The sequence below is a fragment of the Oncorhynchus masou genome, chromosome 12 (assembly GCF_036934945.1).
Source record: "Oncorhynchus masou masou isolate Uvic2021 chromosome 12, UVic_Omas_1.1, whole genome shotgun sequence".
NCBI lineage: Eukaryota > Metazoa > Chordata > Actinopteri > Salmoniformes > Salmonidae > Oncorhynchus > Oncorhynchus masou.
Genome location: NC_088223.1, coordinates 43,410,085 through 43,425,401, shown reverse-complemented (window position 1 = coordinate 43,425,401; position 15,317 = coordinate 43,410,085). Strand labels below are relative to the sequence as shown.

The 15,317-nt window shown below is 40.6% G+C and overlaps 1 protein-coding gene and 1 pseudogene across 3 annotated transcripts in view; one reads left to right on the top strand and one right to left on the bottom strand.

Moving 5' to 3' along the window:
- usf2 (upstream transcription factor 2, c-fos interacting) overlaps positions 1-10,018 on the top strand; it is a 30,931-nt gene extending 20,913 nt beyond the window's left edge. For 2 of the 3 annotated variants that reach the window (XM_064980668.1, XM_064980669.1), the window contains 6 exons: positions 28-190; positions 1,570-1,657; positions 2,638-2,696; positions 6,813-6,907; positions 7,108-7,236; positions 7,545-10,018. In XM_064980668.1, the coding sequence (XP_064836740.1) occupies positions 28-190; positions 1,570-1,657; positions 2,638-2,696; positions 6,813-6,907; positions 7,108-7,236; positions 7,545-7,634 (624 nt within the window). In that variant the 3' untranslated portion in view covers positions 7,635-10,018. Of the gene's footprint in view, positions 1-27; positions 191-1,569; positions 1,658-1,933; positions 1,979-2,637; positions 2,697-6,812; positions 6,908-7,107; positions 7,237-7,544 lie in introns of all 3 variants that reach the window. The other variant, XM_064980667.1, reaches the window with a different exon arrangement.
- A 3,187-nt stretch (positions 10,019-13,205) lies between these two features.
- Positions 13,206-13,993, bottom strand: LOC135549333 (free fatty acid receptor 3-like; annotated as a pseudogene).
- Positions 13,994-15,317: the final 1,324 nt, after the last annotated feature.

Sequence of the window (15,317 nt, the reverse complement as noted above, 5' to 3'; positions counted from 1 at the left end):
ATTTGCTTTTTCTCGCTCTCTCTCTAGGCTGTCATTCAGAACCCCTTCAATAATGGGGGTAGTCCAGCGGGGGAGACAGTGGGTGGGGAAACGCGTTTTGCCTATTTCCCTGCTGCCACAGTCAGTGTCAGTGATGGGGCAGCCACAGCAGTGTCTGTGCAGGCTGACCCAACACTCACACAGGCCGGAGGTGAGTAGCCACCAATCCTAGTATGAAAACCACATATAGTGTACCCATTCACGAGTGCAGCTCACTTAATGTTATGGTATTGAACAAAGATATACTGTATACATATAAAACAAATTTTTACAAATTAATTTGTAACCCTCTCTTCTGCGTTCCAATCATTTTTAACCTAGTATCTTGGTGTTGGGGTATGTGGTCTGTAGTCATAATGTGAAGGTTAATGTGTGTATAACCATAAATAATGTAGTGCAGTGCCTCCACCTAATAAGTAATGTAACCCTAAAGATATACATTTACAGGGGAAAAAAGCACAAATATATATCCCCTTGAACTATGATAAAGAATGATCACAACAAACAAGATGTAGTCATTCTTTATTATTAAAGATGTATCAATTCAGTTTCAAACGAAAACTCAAGCTTGGGGCGGCAGTGTAGCCAAGTGGTTAGAGCATTGGACTAGTGACCGAAAGGTTGCAAGTTTAAATCCCCGAGCTGACAAGGTACAAAATCTGTCGTTCTGCCCCTGACCAGGCAGTTAACCCACTGTTCCTAGGCCGTCATTGAAAATAAGAATTTGTTCTTAACTGACTTGCCTAAGTTAAATAAAGGTAAAAAAATAAATAAAATAAAAATAAATCAAGTTATTAACCAAAAATTATCAACATAATTTTAATTACATCTATGTACACTTAATTAGTAAGGACCTGATACTCACAGCCCTAAATCCAGATCGTGACTGATGAGAAGCGAACGGGCCAATGGCTGTCCCATTCAAACACGGTAGATAAAAAGTCCCTCTTCTGAAAAGGATAAAAACACAGTACTCCTCGAATAATGGAGACTGGTCCCAATGTAGCTAATTATATAGCTACAGTTCATCGCTTGTTTTACCACAACCAGTAGATAACATTACTAAAATCACCCAGAGCTCAGTCTCTCACAGCATCCGTCTGTCGAGCCTCTGAGCGGAGAGAAAAAGCAGAAATCATCCAATGATAGTTGAACCAAAAACAAATCCAATGCTGTCCTCACGGTGGTCTGGGATGCGGGACTAGCTAAGAGTTCATCACTTTGGTTTACCGCATTACAACAGCTTTTTAAAGCAATAGCTAAAACAATGAAATAGCTGTCTTGCTAGCACACGGAGTTCACAGGGTGGTCCTCCCTTCACTCTATCGCGTGTCTAACTGTTGCCTTGTGATGATCTATTGCCAAAATATGTCCCACATGCAACAGTAAATAATTGTCTGTAATACATGTATTTGACTGAATATAGTTTTGACTATTGCCTTCATCTCAATAGGGCCAGAGACATTTACGTCACAATAGTCTTTCTTGGGAATCCTATAAATCCCTGACTTGTATTACCTCTGACACTAGGTCAGTTCTATGTGATGATGAGCCCACCTGATGTGTTGCAAGCTGGCACGCCAAGGACCATTGCCCCTCGCACACAAACCTACACCACGTGAGTACGGCTTCACCTGCCACACAGTTTAGTGTTCCATACACATTCATCACACCCCAATGCTCCTCCATCTATGTGGTTCATCTCACTTCTCCCTCCCAACTCCACATTGGAATGGACTTTCCCTAGCTAAACAATCAGGAAATTATCACCTCTTTGTATTTACACGCCAATTTTGGCATGATTGGTTTGTGATTGTGTGTATCATGAGAAAACATTCAAAAGAAATCAAAACGTGAGAAAACAAAAACTGTCCCACTTGCCTGCCATCCCCAGAGACCACGGTGAAAATGAGATACTACAGCATGGCAGTTCAAACTGGTGAGGACAACTTTCGCTCACATCCTCTAAAACTAACCCCCTCTCCTCCCACCCTGAATCCACAAGTCGTGATGAATCATATCTTAGTGTACCTGTCGTGTGTGTGTGTGTGTGTGTGTGTGTGTGTGTATAGCTTTGGGTTATAGGTTCACCAAAGGAGTCCTCTTCAATGGGGCGCGGAAACGTCTCAGGAATACTTTATTTGGATAGTCCATCCATAGATACTCTGCAGTCAGTAACATTTCAGATCACAATCTACTAACCCTAGCCCTATCCCTTATCCTAACCCTAAACTTAAGCCTTACTTTAACCATAGCCCTAACATTAACAAGCAGTTGCTTATCAATAGATAATTTGTTTATAGTATGATGGATTCATGCAGGTCCCGTGTGGCTCAGTTGCTAGAGCCTGACACTTGCAATGCCAGAGTTGTTGGTTCAATTCCTATAGGTGGCCAGTACAAAAAAAGTATGAAAATGTATGCACTCACTACTGTAAGTCACTCTGGATAAGAGCGTCTGCTAAATGATTGACTAAATTATTACATTTGCGTAATGTATATGAATACACAGTCAATTTGTTTGTATTTATGAGTGTGTATTTTACAGTGTTTAACGGGGACATAATGTTATAATTTATTTGTCTTTGTCTCTTTGCAGGAAGATGGATGGTCCACGGGCACCTAGGGATGAGAGAAGGAGAGCACAACACAATGAAGGTAAATTGATTACAGAAAGTATTTATCTGGCAAATGGAAACTTGAAAGTAAAAGTTCAGATTTACCATGGGCATAGAGAGAAAAAGGAGGAGCATTAAGAAAAACATTATTTGTATAATAACACTGAACAAAATTATAAATGCAACATGTAAAGTTTTGGTCCAATGTTTCATGAGCTGAAATAAAAGGCCCTAGAAATGTTCCATGTGCACAAAAAGCGTATTTCTCTAAAATGTGCGCAAATTCCTTTACATCCCTGTGTGGCTGATCAAGAAACTGATTAAACAACATGATCATTACACAGGTGCGCTTTGTGCTGGGTACAATTAAAGGCCACTCTAAAATGTGCAGCTTTCTCACAAAAAAAAATACCAGAGATGGCTCAAGTTTTGAGGGCGCTTGCAATTGGCATGCTGACTGCAGGAATGTCCACCAGCGCTGTTGCCAGATAATTGAGTGTTAATTTCTACCACAAACCGCCTCCAACATCGTTTTAGAGTTTATCAGTACATTCAACCGGCCTCACAACCACAGACCACGTGTAACCACGCCAGCCCAGGACTTCTACATCCAGCTTCTTAACCTGCAAGATTGTCTGAAACCAGCCACCTGGACAGCTGGTAAAACTGTGGGTTTCTGAAGAATTTATGCACAAACTGTCAGAAACCGCCTCGGGGAAAGTTCATCTGCGTGCTCGTCATCCTCACCAGGGTCTTGATCTGACTGCAGTTCAGCATCATAACAGACTTCAGTGGGCAAATGCTCTCTTTCGATGGCCACTGGCAAGCTAGAGGAGTGTGCTCTTCACGGATGAATCCCAGGTTTCAACTGTACTGGGCAGATGGCAGACCCCCCGTGTATGGCGTCATGTGGGCGAGCGGTTTTCTGATATCAACGTTGTGAACAGAGTGCCCCATGGTGGCTGTGCGGTTATGGTGTGGGCAGGCATAAGCTACAGACAACAAACACAATTGCATTTTATCGATTGCAATTTTAATGCACAGAGGGATGCCATGACGAGATCCTGACGACAATTGTTGTGCCATTCTTATGCCGCCATCACCTCATGTTTCAGCATTATAATGCACAGTCCCATGTCACAAGAATCTGTACACAATTCCTGGAAGCTGAAATTGTCCCAGTTGTTTCATGGCCTGCATAATCACCAGACATGTCACCCATTGAGTCTGTTTGGCATGCTCTAGATTGACGTGTACAATGGCGTGTTCCAGTTCCGGCTAATATCCAGCAAGTTCGCACAGCCAAGGAAAAGGAGTGGGGCAAAAAAATCCAGGCCACAATCAACAGCCTGACCAACTCTATGCGAAGAAGATGTCACGCTGAATGAGACAAATGGTTGTCAAACCAGATACTTACTGGTTTTCTGATCATGCCCCCCTTTTTCATGCCCCTCTTTTTTTAATTTTTAGAATCTGTGACCAACGGATGCATATCTGTTTTCCCAGTCATGTGAAATCTATAGCTTGGGGCCTAATGAATGTATTTGAATTGACTGATTTCCTTATGAACTGTAACTGTAAATCTTTGAAATTGTTGCATGTTGCGTTTTTTATATTTTTGTTCAGTTGAGTATATTGTGTAAATGGTGTTGACCCGAGTGTTAATCCCTCTGTTTTCGTTATGTGATCTTGTATTGGAACCTTAGCGCCTTCAAATTATTAAGACATGGCATTATTAGAGTGCTATCTGAAAGCCACTAATAACATCATTCACATACTGTCAACACTCATTACATTTAGCATCAACTGATAAACCACGAGTACCATCAATCTTTCAATTTTATCACTGTCTTTGTTAGTTTCGGTAGTCTCCATATCTATTTCCTTCAACTAGGATCCTTATACTCTTCCCGATTTTAGAAAAATCCTGTCAATCACTACGGATCACTCTCGAACAATGTTTTGCTTTTGCCCCTATTGTAAGGTTTAATGGATGGGGGATGATGCCATTGTCCCCCTTTTTACATTTTAGTCTACCTTAGCAATGTTACTCTGTATATTTATTACCAATTTCTGTTGGATATTCACTTTCTCCCTCACACTCATTAACTGTCTAATATTTTGAGATTTAATATGACCGAAATTATAAAATACATCTGCCAATTCAGAAATGGAGAGACATTTATTTAAGGGAACTCTTGAGACTTGAGTTTCTATCTGGGATCAACATTTATTATGACTGGGCTAGCACTGCCTAACAGTCCACTGTCAAAGAAGTGCTCTGTCCATAAGGTTTCTGGTACCTGAGACAGAATCGACTGAGAGACCGAACCAGTTTCCCACTCCGTCTTGTGGAGTGGTTCAATTTAGCCTACTCACGGATTGGTATAGAACTTCATTGCTGGGGATATCAACGAAAACTCCATCAGGAGTACAATAATTTATTAATTGTAGCCATAAGTTAAACAAGTCTACCTATCAAGTTAAAAGTTTGCGTGCTATTGAACAGGGCATGGGTCCTATTGAACAGGGCATGGGTTTTGTTTCAGAATGTATTACCAGGGTGGTATTTCTTTAATTCTTTACGAAGGCTCTGATTAACGTGGCAATGATATGTCATTGGAAGCTGTTTAAAAAGCATAGGACATGCTCCAACCTTTGTTTGAGACTTTATTTCACAGACCCTTTAGACTGTTATACAGTGCTTTAACCTTTATCATTATCAAATCACCCGTAAAGGGGCCACTGAACATTTCTCCAAATACTTTTTACACCACCTACGTACGTCTAGGTGTGGGTGCACAAGTGTATATTGTTGTATTGTTTTCTCCTGTTTTTTTTGTTTAGTTTTTTACTTTATAAAATCTCTAGTAACCCATTATACACGCATACAATTTCATCTCTCTTTATCCAACCACCTCTCAACCGACACAATTCTACCAACTTCATTAACCGTACCTTCAATGCAGTCCAACCGATTCCTGCTGTAAAGTAGTCTATGTGTATTCAATGTAGGCTATCTGATTCCTGCTAATACATACAGTATCACAACTAACTTTTCACTTATTACCAATCTAATAATTCGTTAACTTCCTGTAATTACCTCAACCTTCTCACTTACAGTGCATTCGGGAACTATTCAGACCCCTCAACGTTTTCCAAATTTTGTAATGTTACAGCCATTCTTAAATGGATTACATTGTTTTTTTCCCTTCGTCAATCTTCCACACAAAAATGGAAATTGACATTTTACATAAGTTTTCAGACCCTTTACTCAGTGACAGCGATTACAGCCTCGAGTCTTCTTGGGTACAAGCTTGGCACGCCTGTATTTGGGGAGTTTCTCACATTCTTCTCTGCAAATCCTCTCAAGCTCTGTCAGGTTGGGTGGGGAGTGTCACTGCACAGCTATTTTCAGATTTCTCCAGAAATATTTGATTGTGTCCAGGCTCTGGCTGGGCCACTCAAGGACATTCAGAGACTTGTCCCGAAGCCACTCCTGCATTGTCTTGGCTGTGTGCTTTAGGGTTGTTGTCCTGAGCGCTCTGGAGCAGGTTCATCTAGTCTCCTAGCCGCTGAAAAACATCCCCACAGCATGATGCTGCCACCACCATGCTTCACCGCAGGGATGGTGCCATTTTTCCTCCAGACGTGACGCTTGGCATTCAGGCCAAAAATTAAATCTGGGTTCCATCAGACCAGAGAATACTGTTTCTCATGGTCTGAGAGTCCTTTAGGTGCCTTTTGTTAAACTCCGAGCAGGCTGTCATGTGCCTTATACTGAGGAGTGGCTTCCATCTGTCCACTACCATAAATGCCTGAATGGTGGAGTGCTGCAGAAATGGTTGTCCTTCCGGAAGGTTCTCCCATCTCCACAGAGGAACTCTGGAGCTCTGTCAGAATGAGTTCTTGTTCACCACCCTGACCAAGGCCATTCTCCCCCGATTGCTCAGTTTGGCCGGGCAGTCAGCTCTAGGAAGAGTCTAGAATAAGCCTGTAACATGTCAAAATATGGAAAAAGTCAAGGGGTCTGAATACTTTCCGAATGCACTGTATCCCTTGAAGTTACAACAGCTCACCCCAAATTCTACCACCACAGGAGTATGGCTCATGCTGTAGCTTTGACAACTAAAATATGGGATTATTGTGTTTGCAGTGGAAAGACGGAGAAGAGACAAGATCAACAACTGGATTGTCACCCTCTCAAAGATCATCCCAGACTGCAACATAGACAGTACCAAGACTGGAGCAGTGAGTGTGGTCAATTTGCCTATAGAAATTAAGTCCCATAGAACCAACTAGAAAACATGCTCAATGGAAACTCTCCATTGAAATAGGTTTTTAGTCCAAAACTAGGCGTAATCTGTGTCTGAGAATCTGATCCGCAATGGCAGATTGTTCAAAATAACGGTTTCTTTTAATAGAAGTAATGTGCAACCTCTTCTCTCCAGAGTAAAGGAGGGATCCTGTCGAAAGCGTGTGACTACATCCGGGAGCTGAGACAGAATAACCAGAGATTGCAGGACAGCTTCAAAGAGGTGTTGAGAGTTCAGGCAGACAACGAGCAACTCAAACAACAGGTACACACTTATATGTGTAACTCGCACATTCCACTATGCTGTCTGTTTCGTCAACACGTCGGGTGTATTCATTGGTTCACATTGTAGCAAAACATTTTACAACAAAAAAATGTTGCAACGAAAAAGATAATTGCTTAAATATATTTTAGTCCCTCCCTGTTTCAGCCTGTTTGCATTTGTTTGGTAATTTTTCATGCCTATGTATGAAGGTCTTATAAAAGGCCTACATTGAAGAGTCTTCTCACATTTGGTAGTGTTGGCATTTGGTTGTTAACATTGTTTAATTGCGACGTTCTGTCATGTTATAGATTGAGGAGATGAAGAATGACAATGCATTGCTTCGAGCTCAGCTACAACAGCACGGCATAGAGATCAATGGAGATACGACACCACAGTGATCTACTGGACACACACACACTCTTACTTACTCACTGGAACACTGGTAAAATACAAATACTTATAGAATGCATGAAAGTACACATGCTCAGGTGTATGCATCATCAGAAATTGCCACGCATACACACAGAACAGAGGGCTTGAGAGGAAGAAGTGGACTGCTGACTGATCAACCCCCACACACACTCTGTTCCAAGGCTGAAAGCTGAAATTCATGACTCTGTAACTAAATTAGTTCCCCACTTCTGCTCAAAGAATAGCCAACTCTTCAAATGTTGTGCATTCAACTGTTTTTGTTATGGACAATGACAATTCACATTTATTCTGTTTTAACCTGCTGCAGTTTTCTATGACTTTTTTTGGCATTTGTTGTGAGTTATACTACCGTGTCTGACATGAATGAATCCGTTTGTTTGTCATTTAATGTATTAGTTTACAATCATAGTGCAAATATAGGGCTGAATTTTGCTGTTCCATTTTCCCTTAGAGATTACAAACCATGGTAGACATCAGTCACCTTCATCCTTTGATGCACACCATTTCAAAGGGTTGTTTCGTTGTCAAGTGGAGGTAGATAAGAGAATATTGATTTAAGCTGTTTTAAAGGCCTGCGATGTAAAGGTATGGTTGTTGTATTAACACTAGGCCTGACATCGCATACGAGCAGGGCAGTAGGTGATAGCATAGCTCAGGTCATTAGGACAATATATAATATTGGTTCCCAAATGAATTTCAGTCCCCTCTTCCTTGCTTTAATTGCTCTTATCTCTTGTATTGTCCCATCTGGTGCCCAGTAAATCATTTAACCTGAATATCAGTCTCACTATATGGTAATGATGCATATTGGGCATGAAATCATGGTATGTATCTGCTTGTGATAGGTCATTTACCGGAATTCAATACATTAATTGGAGCATGTGTCAGCGTTGCCATGTATAAGATGATAAATATCCCTGAGTCTCTATGATAGGGGATGTTCATTTACAGGCATTCAATTCAAATTTGGGACACTGGGTAACTCAACTAAATATTGAAGATCTGAAGGAGAGTTGTCTATTATGGAATTTCACCATGTCCTCCAGTAATTTATATGTTTGGGAACCAGTGCTATGAAGGATAATTGTAGCACATCCCAGGTCAGTAGTGCTTTAAGGAATTGTTTGTGAGTGAAGGTTGTCAGCATCCTTGTTTTATCTCCACTGAAAGCAAGCACAGCATGGCATTCTAACCACTGGCAAGATTTATTCCAATTGTACAATAAAATTTCAATGTTTATACCATAGCATTGACACAATCATTGGTTTGGTTCTGTATTAAGGTGGAGGTGCATTTTCTTGAGCTATATGCCCAATTCCAAGTCGATCCCTAGGCCCTACACTTGGATTGCATTCTGATTGGCTCGGTGACATTTTCCGCATTGCTTACATCATATCCTTTTACGCCTACACTAGTGCCTTGGGGATAGAGGCAGGAGGTGGGTTTGGAATTGAGCTGCAGTCTTAAAGAATTTCTGAACCAATCCTTTACCAAATCTGTTTTGAGGGGTCCAGACACGCTAGTGATTTCACTTGGTTTTGAGAAACTTGGACCACCCGCAATAGACTTCCTCATTGCTCGTTCTGCAGTATGCTGCTTCTCCGTGTCGCCCGCTCAGCAGAGCTGGTAGGGGAAATGGCTTGAGTCGAATCAAATGGAATATAATGTTGCGGATAAAGTTGAAGTTGTGTTATTCCGAAGTGTACAACATCTAAAGACCTGCATCACTATACTGAGAGTGTGGCCATTTCTAAAATGATGTATTTTTCCGTAGCTCCTATACTGCAGAACGAGCAATGAGAAAATCTATTTCGGGTGGTCCAAGTTTCTCCAAACCAAGTGAAATCGTTAAAAAAAGTGGACACTTATATAACATACTATTTACATTAAAAAAAAAGAATAATATTTGTTCGGACATGGTGAAGCAATCCTTTACCCCCTTATAAAAAAAATGTGGGGGCATCTTGTCTGTTTAAAACACCTGATCCAGGGGAGTGGCTAATGTTTTCTGCTCGCTATAATTATCCCTATCTGGCTCGAAGTACCATGAAAAAGAGTGGTCCTGTGAGACCGATATGGACAACAATATACTATATAACTGAAACAAATATGGACAACAGACTTTAGTTTCATTAGCATGAGCTAGCAGGGAGAATATAGTTGCCATGTAATTTTGAACTTGTAGGTCAATTTGTCTTTTATTGCCAATACGGCTGTCCCCGACTGAAAACTCTTGGTCCATCAAGAGTCAGCTGTTCTTTCGACCAATCGATTGGTCAAACATTTGTAAACATGTATTTTTCCATATATAGACACACCCAATGTGTTTTAATAAATTATACTATAAGCATTGAGCATGTCTGATGCTTTAAGACACAAATGACTTGAGGGAGCCAGAGATAACCAAAAAGAAGGCCAAGTAAAACGCTGGAGAAAGCTCTCACTGAAGATTCAGTTAAGCACCTTGGGGAGTGCCACTGCAGCGGCCGCTGTCAAGCATATAAAACCTGTCAATGTTTTAGCCTACTCCGTAGTTGCATTCTAACTTACTGTTTTCAAGTGGTATGTCATATTCGTTGTTGAACTATGAGCAAACCGCTGTTTGCACTATTTGCATTCTACTTTTTGTTTGTCTTAAGTAGGCCGTAGACACTGTATGTACCGGTAGGTAAATCTTAGGCTATGATTAGGCTCATTTGCGTGTGCCGTCTGGAAAGAATCTGCCGGATACACAGTTGAATGAAAGGGGATGTTTGGCATATATGTTATTAGTAATACACCATACAATTCAGGAAAACACATTTGTTATAAAATATTTTTATTAGTGTTACACCATTGTTCTTAACTTAACCATATACAATTTCAGTAGCACAATTAGTGCCTTCAGAAAGTATTCATAACCCTTGACTTATTACACATTTTGTTGTGTTAAAGGCTGAATTCAAACTATGAATTTTTTTCACCAATCTACACACTACCCCATAATGAAAATATGATTTTAGAAATGTTTGTAAATGTATGAAATTAAATACAGAAATATCTAATTAACATAAGTATTCCCACCCCTAAGTCAATACTTTGTAGAAGCACCTATGGCAGAGATTACAGCTGTGTGTCTTTCCTGGTAAGTCTCTAAGCGCTTTCCACACCTGGATTGTGCAACATTTTCCCATATATTATTTTCAAATGTCTTCATACTTTGTCAAATTGGTTCTTGATCATTGCCATTTTCAGGATTTGCCATAGGTTTTCAAGTAGATTTAAGTCAACTGTAATTTGTCCACTCACTGTCTTCTTGATAAGCAACTCCAGTGTAGATCTAGCCTTGTGTTTTAGGTTATTGTCCTGCCGAGAGATGAATACATATCCCAGTATCTGGTGGAAAGCAGACTGAACCAAATTTTCCTCTAGGATTTGTCCTGTGCTTAGCTCCATTCCGTTTATTTTTTTATCCTGAAAAACTCACCAGTCCTTAACGATTACAAGCATACACATAATATGATGTCGCCACCACTATTTTTGAAAATATGGAGTGTGGTACTCAGTAATTGCCCCAAGCATAACACTTTGTATTCTCGACAAAAAGTGAATTACTTTGCCACATTTTTTTGCTGTATTACTGTAGTGCTTTGTTGCAAACAGGATGCATATTTTGGAATATGTGTATTCTCTGCAGGCTTCGTTCTTTTCACTCTGTTAATTAGGTTAGTATTGTGTAGTTACTACAATGTTGTTGATCCATCCTCAGTTTTCTACTATTACAACCATTAAACTCTGTAACTGTTTTTAAGTCACCATTGGCCTCATGGTGAAAACCCTGACTGGTTTCCTTCCTCTCCGGCAACTGAATTAGGAAGGACGCCTATATCTTTGTAGTGACTGGGTGTATTCATACACCATCTAAAGTGTAATTAATAACTTCACTATGCTCAAAGGGATATTCAATGTCTGCTTTTATTATTTTTACCCATCTACCAATAAGTGCCCTTCTTTGCAAAGCATTGGAAACCTCCCTTTGGTTGAATCTGTGTTTGAAATTCACTGCTCGACTGAGGGACCTTACCTCATATCTGTACCCTGTACAGACAATTGTAGTCATTCAAAAATCATGTTAAACACTATTGCAATCCTTGCAAGTTATGTGACTTGTTAAACACATCTTTACTCCTGAACTTATTTAGGTTTACCATAAGAACGGGGTTGAATACTTACTGACTCAAGGCATTTCAGCTTTTAATGTAAACGTTTTGAAAAACATCATTCACTTTCACATTATAGGGTATGGTGTGTAGGCCAGTCACAAAATGTGGAAAAAGTCTAGGTGAATACTTTCTGAAGGCACTGTATGGACTTTGACGTCACACTAAGATGGCACACTCCATCACACTGGATTGGTCCACTGAGACAGGCACGAATCAGACGGGTGTCTTGTGTGCCGTGAAGAAAATATAAATACGCGACAGCTCAACCGAAAAATGATCTGCCGACCAACAGCCTATTGACCAAACAATTGACCATTTGACTGATTAAATGGGGTCAGCCCTAATTGCCAATCTGCTGCGTCAAACAAGGCACTAAACTGAATTCAATCCCATTGTATCTATAATGTTAGAATGTACAACTGGTAAACTAATAACCAACACAGTTCACTGAATATACACGACTCAAAAAGAGCATTTATCTGTATTTATCTAGACCAACACATAGGAGTGCAGGTGTCTATTGGCGTGGATTACAGTTTGGAGAGGGAGCTCATGATTGCTGAATGGATGTCAAACGGTCCTTATCAGTTCTTTTGCATCACTGAACCCCTGTCTTGTTTACAGTTCCTATCACTGGTAAGAGGAGCCTGGTACACTGTGACACTGCTGTATAATCTCCCCATGTTTGCACATCCTGCTTTACATGCTTGTTACATGAAATTAACTCAATATTAGACATCTTTCACACCCACGTCTGGGCTCTTACAGCCTCTGGTTCTAATTGATTTCTTCCAAGCCCCATAGAGCAAGTATATTTTTTTTATGGGTGTTGCCTACTGGTCAGAGAAAAATTTAAGTGATAAGGGAGATTGATTTATTTGAACTGTACATACAGTGGTTTGTTGAGGCGTGGGTAATGGTTGTACCATAATTGTGGCACTCCTTTTGGTAGCGTAATCAATCGTAGGTAGGAACTTTGATAACATGAATTATTATTATTTTTTAACCTTTTATTTTACTAGGCAAGTCAGTTAAGAACAAATTCTTATTTTCAATGACGGGCCGAGGAACAGTGGGTTAACTGCCTGTTCAGGGGCAGAACGACATATTTTGTACCTTGTTAGCTCGGGGAGTTGAACTTGCAACCTTTCGGTTACTAGTCCAATGCTCTAACCACTAGGCTACACTGCCACCCCATTATCTTCACAAACTTTTCCAACAGTTTCATAACGTAACAGAATACACCTAATACATACTGCATAGAATACATAATTGCACTAAAAACATACATAAACCTTCATACACACTCAAGGGGGTCATGTTTCTCTGTATTTATCAGTCTTGGAGGCTACCAATGGGGGGCAGTAGGAAGCTCCTGAAGCTGTGACTGAGCATGCCTCTGACAGACGCAGAGAAGTAGAAGATGATGGGGTCCAGGCAGGCATTGATGGTACTGGAGAGCAACGCTTCATCACTCCAACTCTCGCTCTCTTTCCGAACGAACCCCACCACATGGGAAATGTTGTAGGGTCCAAAGCAGAGGGCAAACACCAACAGCTCGATGTTGGGCAGCGGAGACAGATTGCAGATGAAGTTGACATGGCAAAAGAGGCAGACGAGGAAAGGTACCAGGAATAGCTCTAGACGCACTGGGAGAAGGATGCTGAGCTGGTCTTGGGTGAAGTTCAGGTAGAACGTTGTCTGGGGATTATCCATTATGGTCCCATTATTGTATATCCACTGGGAGCATAGCACAATGTTCATGATGCTGAGGTTCAGTGAAGACACCACCCAACATACGATGCGTATCTGATAGGAAGGCCACATCAAGCTAGCACTCCACACTCACAGCGGTCTGGAGGAGGGTGCTGTCGTAGATGCAGTAGAACAGGAAACTAGTGACTGGATACAGGATGAAGGGGAAGTTCCAGTTCATATCATCCTTCATCTTGAAGGGCAGGAAGATGAGGTCCAAGATGGTCAAGTTGAGTAGCAGGATGTCAATGTAGGCAGGTTTGCGGTGGATGTTTTTGGCAAAAGTTGCAGAATGCCAGGATGTTGGCAGGTACTCCAATCAGGAAGGTGACGATGTAAACGGACAGCAACAGATGAATGATTGGCATGGAGATTAGCCTACTCCATCAGTTATTGCCACTTGGAGACTCAACACAGCTGAGTGTTGAGTTGGAATGTGTAATATCTATTTTGAGACTGTTGCAGTAATGTGTTACCAAACAGATGTCCCATAACAATATCCCATGTGATGTCCCATGAGATACTAATTTTCAGACATTATCTGTCAGCATTTCAGTAGGTAACACTACTCGTTAGCCATATTTTTGTTTGATTTTGTGTTTGATTGTTCACCTGTATAAAAATATAAGCCTCAACTTGACTTTTTATAAAACTTTAGTTAATGTAAATGTATTACCTGTGTTCTGAATAAGTAAAATCATTAGTAGAGATTGGATTGATGCATGAATTCAGAATTAACTCAATGTTAACAATATACAAAATAAATAAACTGAGTGTACAAAACATTATGAACACCTTCCTAATATAGAGTTGCACCCCCTTTTACTCTCAGAACAGCCTAAATTTGTCAGGGCATGGACTCTACAAGGTGTCAAAAGTATTCCACAGGGATGCTGGCCTATGTTGACTCCAGTGCTTCCCACAGTTATGTCAAGTTGGCTGGATGTCTTTTGGGTGGTGGACCATTCTTGAGATACACAGGAAACTGTTGCGCATTAAAAACCCAGCAACGTTGCAGTTCTTGACAAACTAAAACTGGTCTGCCTGGCACCTACTACCATAACCCGTTCAAAGGAACTTACATCTTTTGTCTTACCCACACAATCCATGTCTCAAGGCTTTAAAATCCTTATTTAACCTGTCTCCTCCCCTTCATTTACAGTGATTGAAGTGGATTTAACAAGTGACATCAATAAGGGATCATAGCTTTCATCTGGATTCACCTGGTCAGTCCATGTCATGGAAAGAGCAGTGTATTGTCTGTTGTGGTGAAGTTTTATGAATAACCCCTCTTTTGTACTGATACAAAGCAAAAACAGTTTTTTAGAAATACCTTATTTGCATAAGTATTCAGACCCTTTGCTATGACCGTCAAAATTGAGCGTAGGTGCATCCGGTTTCCATTGATCATCCTTGAGATGTTTCTGCAGCTTGATTGGTGTCACGGTTGTCGTAAGATCAGGACCAAGGCGCAGCGGATGTTGAGTTCCACATATTTATTGAAAAGTGTGACTACGTGGTGTACAGGCACAAACACAAAACAATATCCCACAAACACAGGTGGGAAAAATAGCTACTTAAATATGATCCCCAATTAGAGACAACGATTACCAGCTGCCTCTAATTGAGAATCATACAAAACGCCAACATAGAAAAATTTAACTAGAACACAGAAATTATAAACTAGAATAC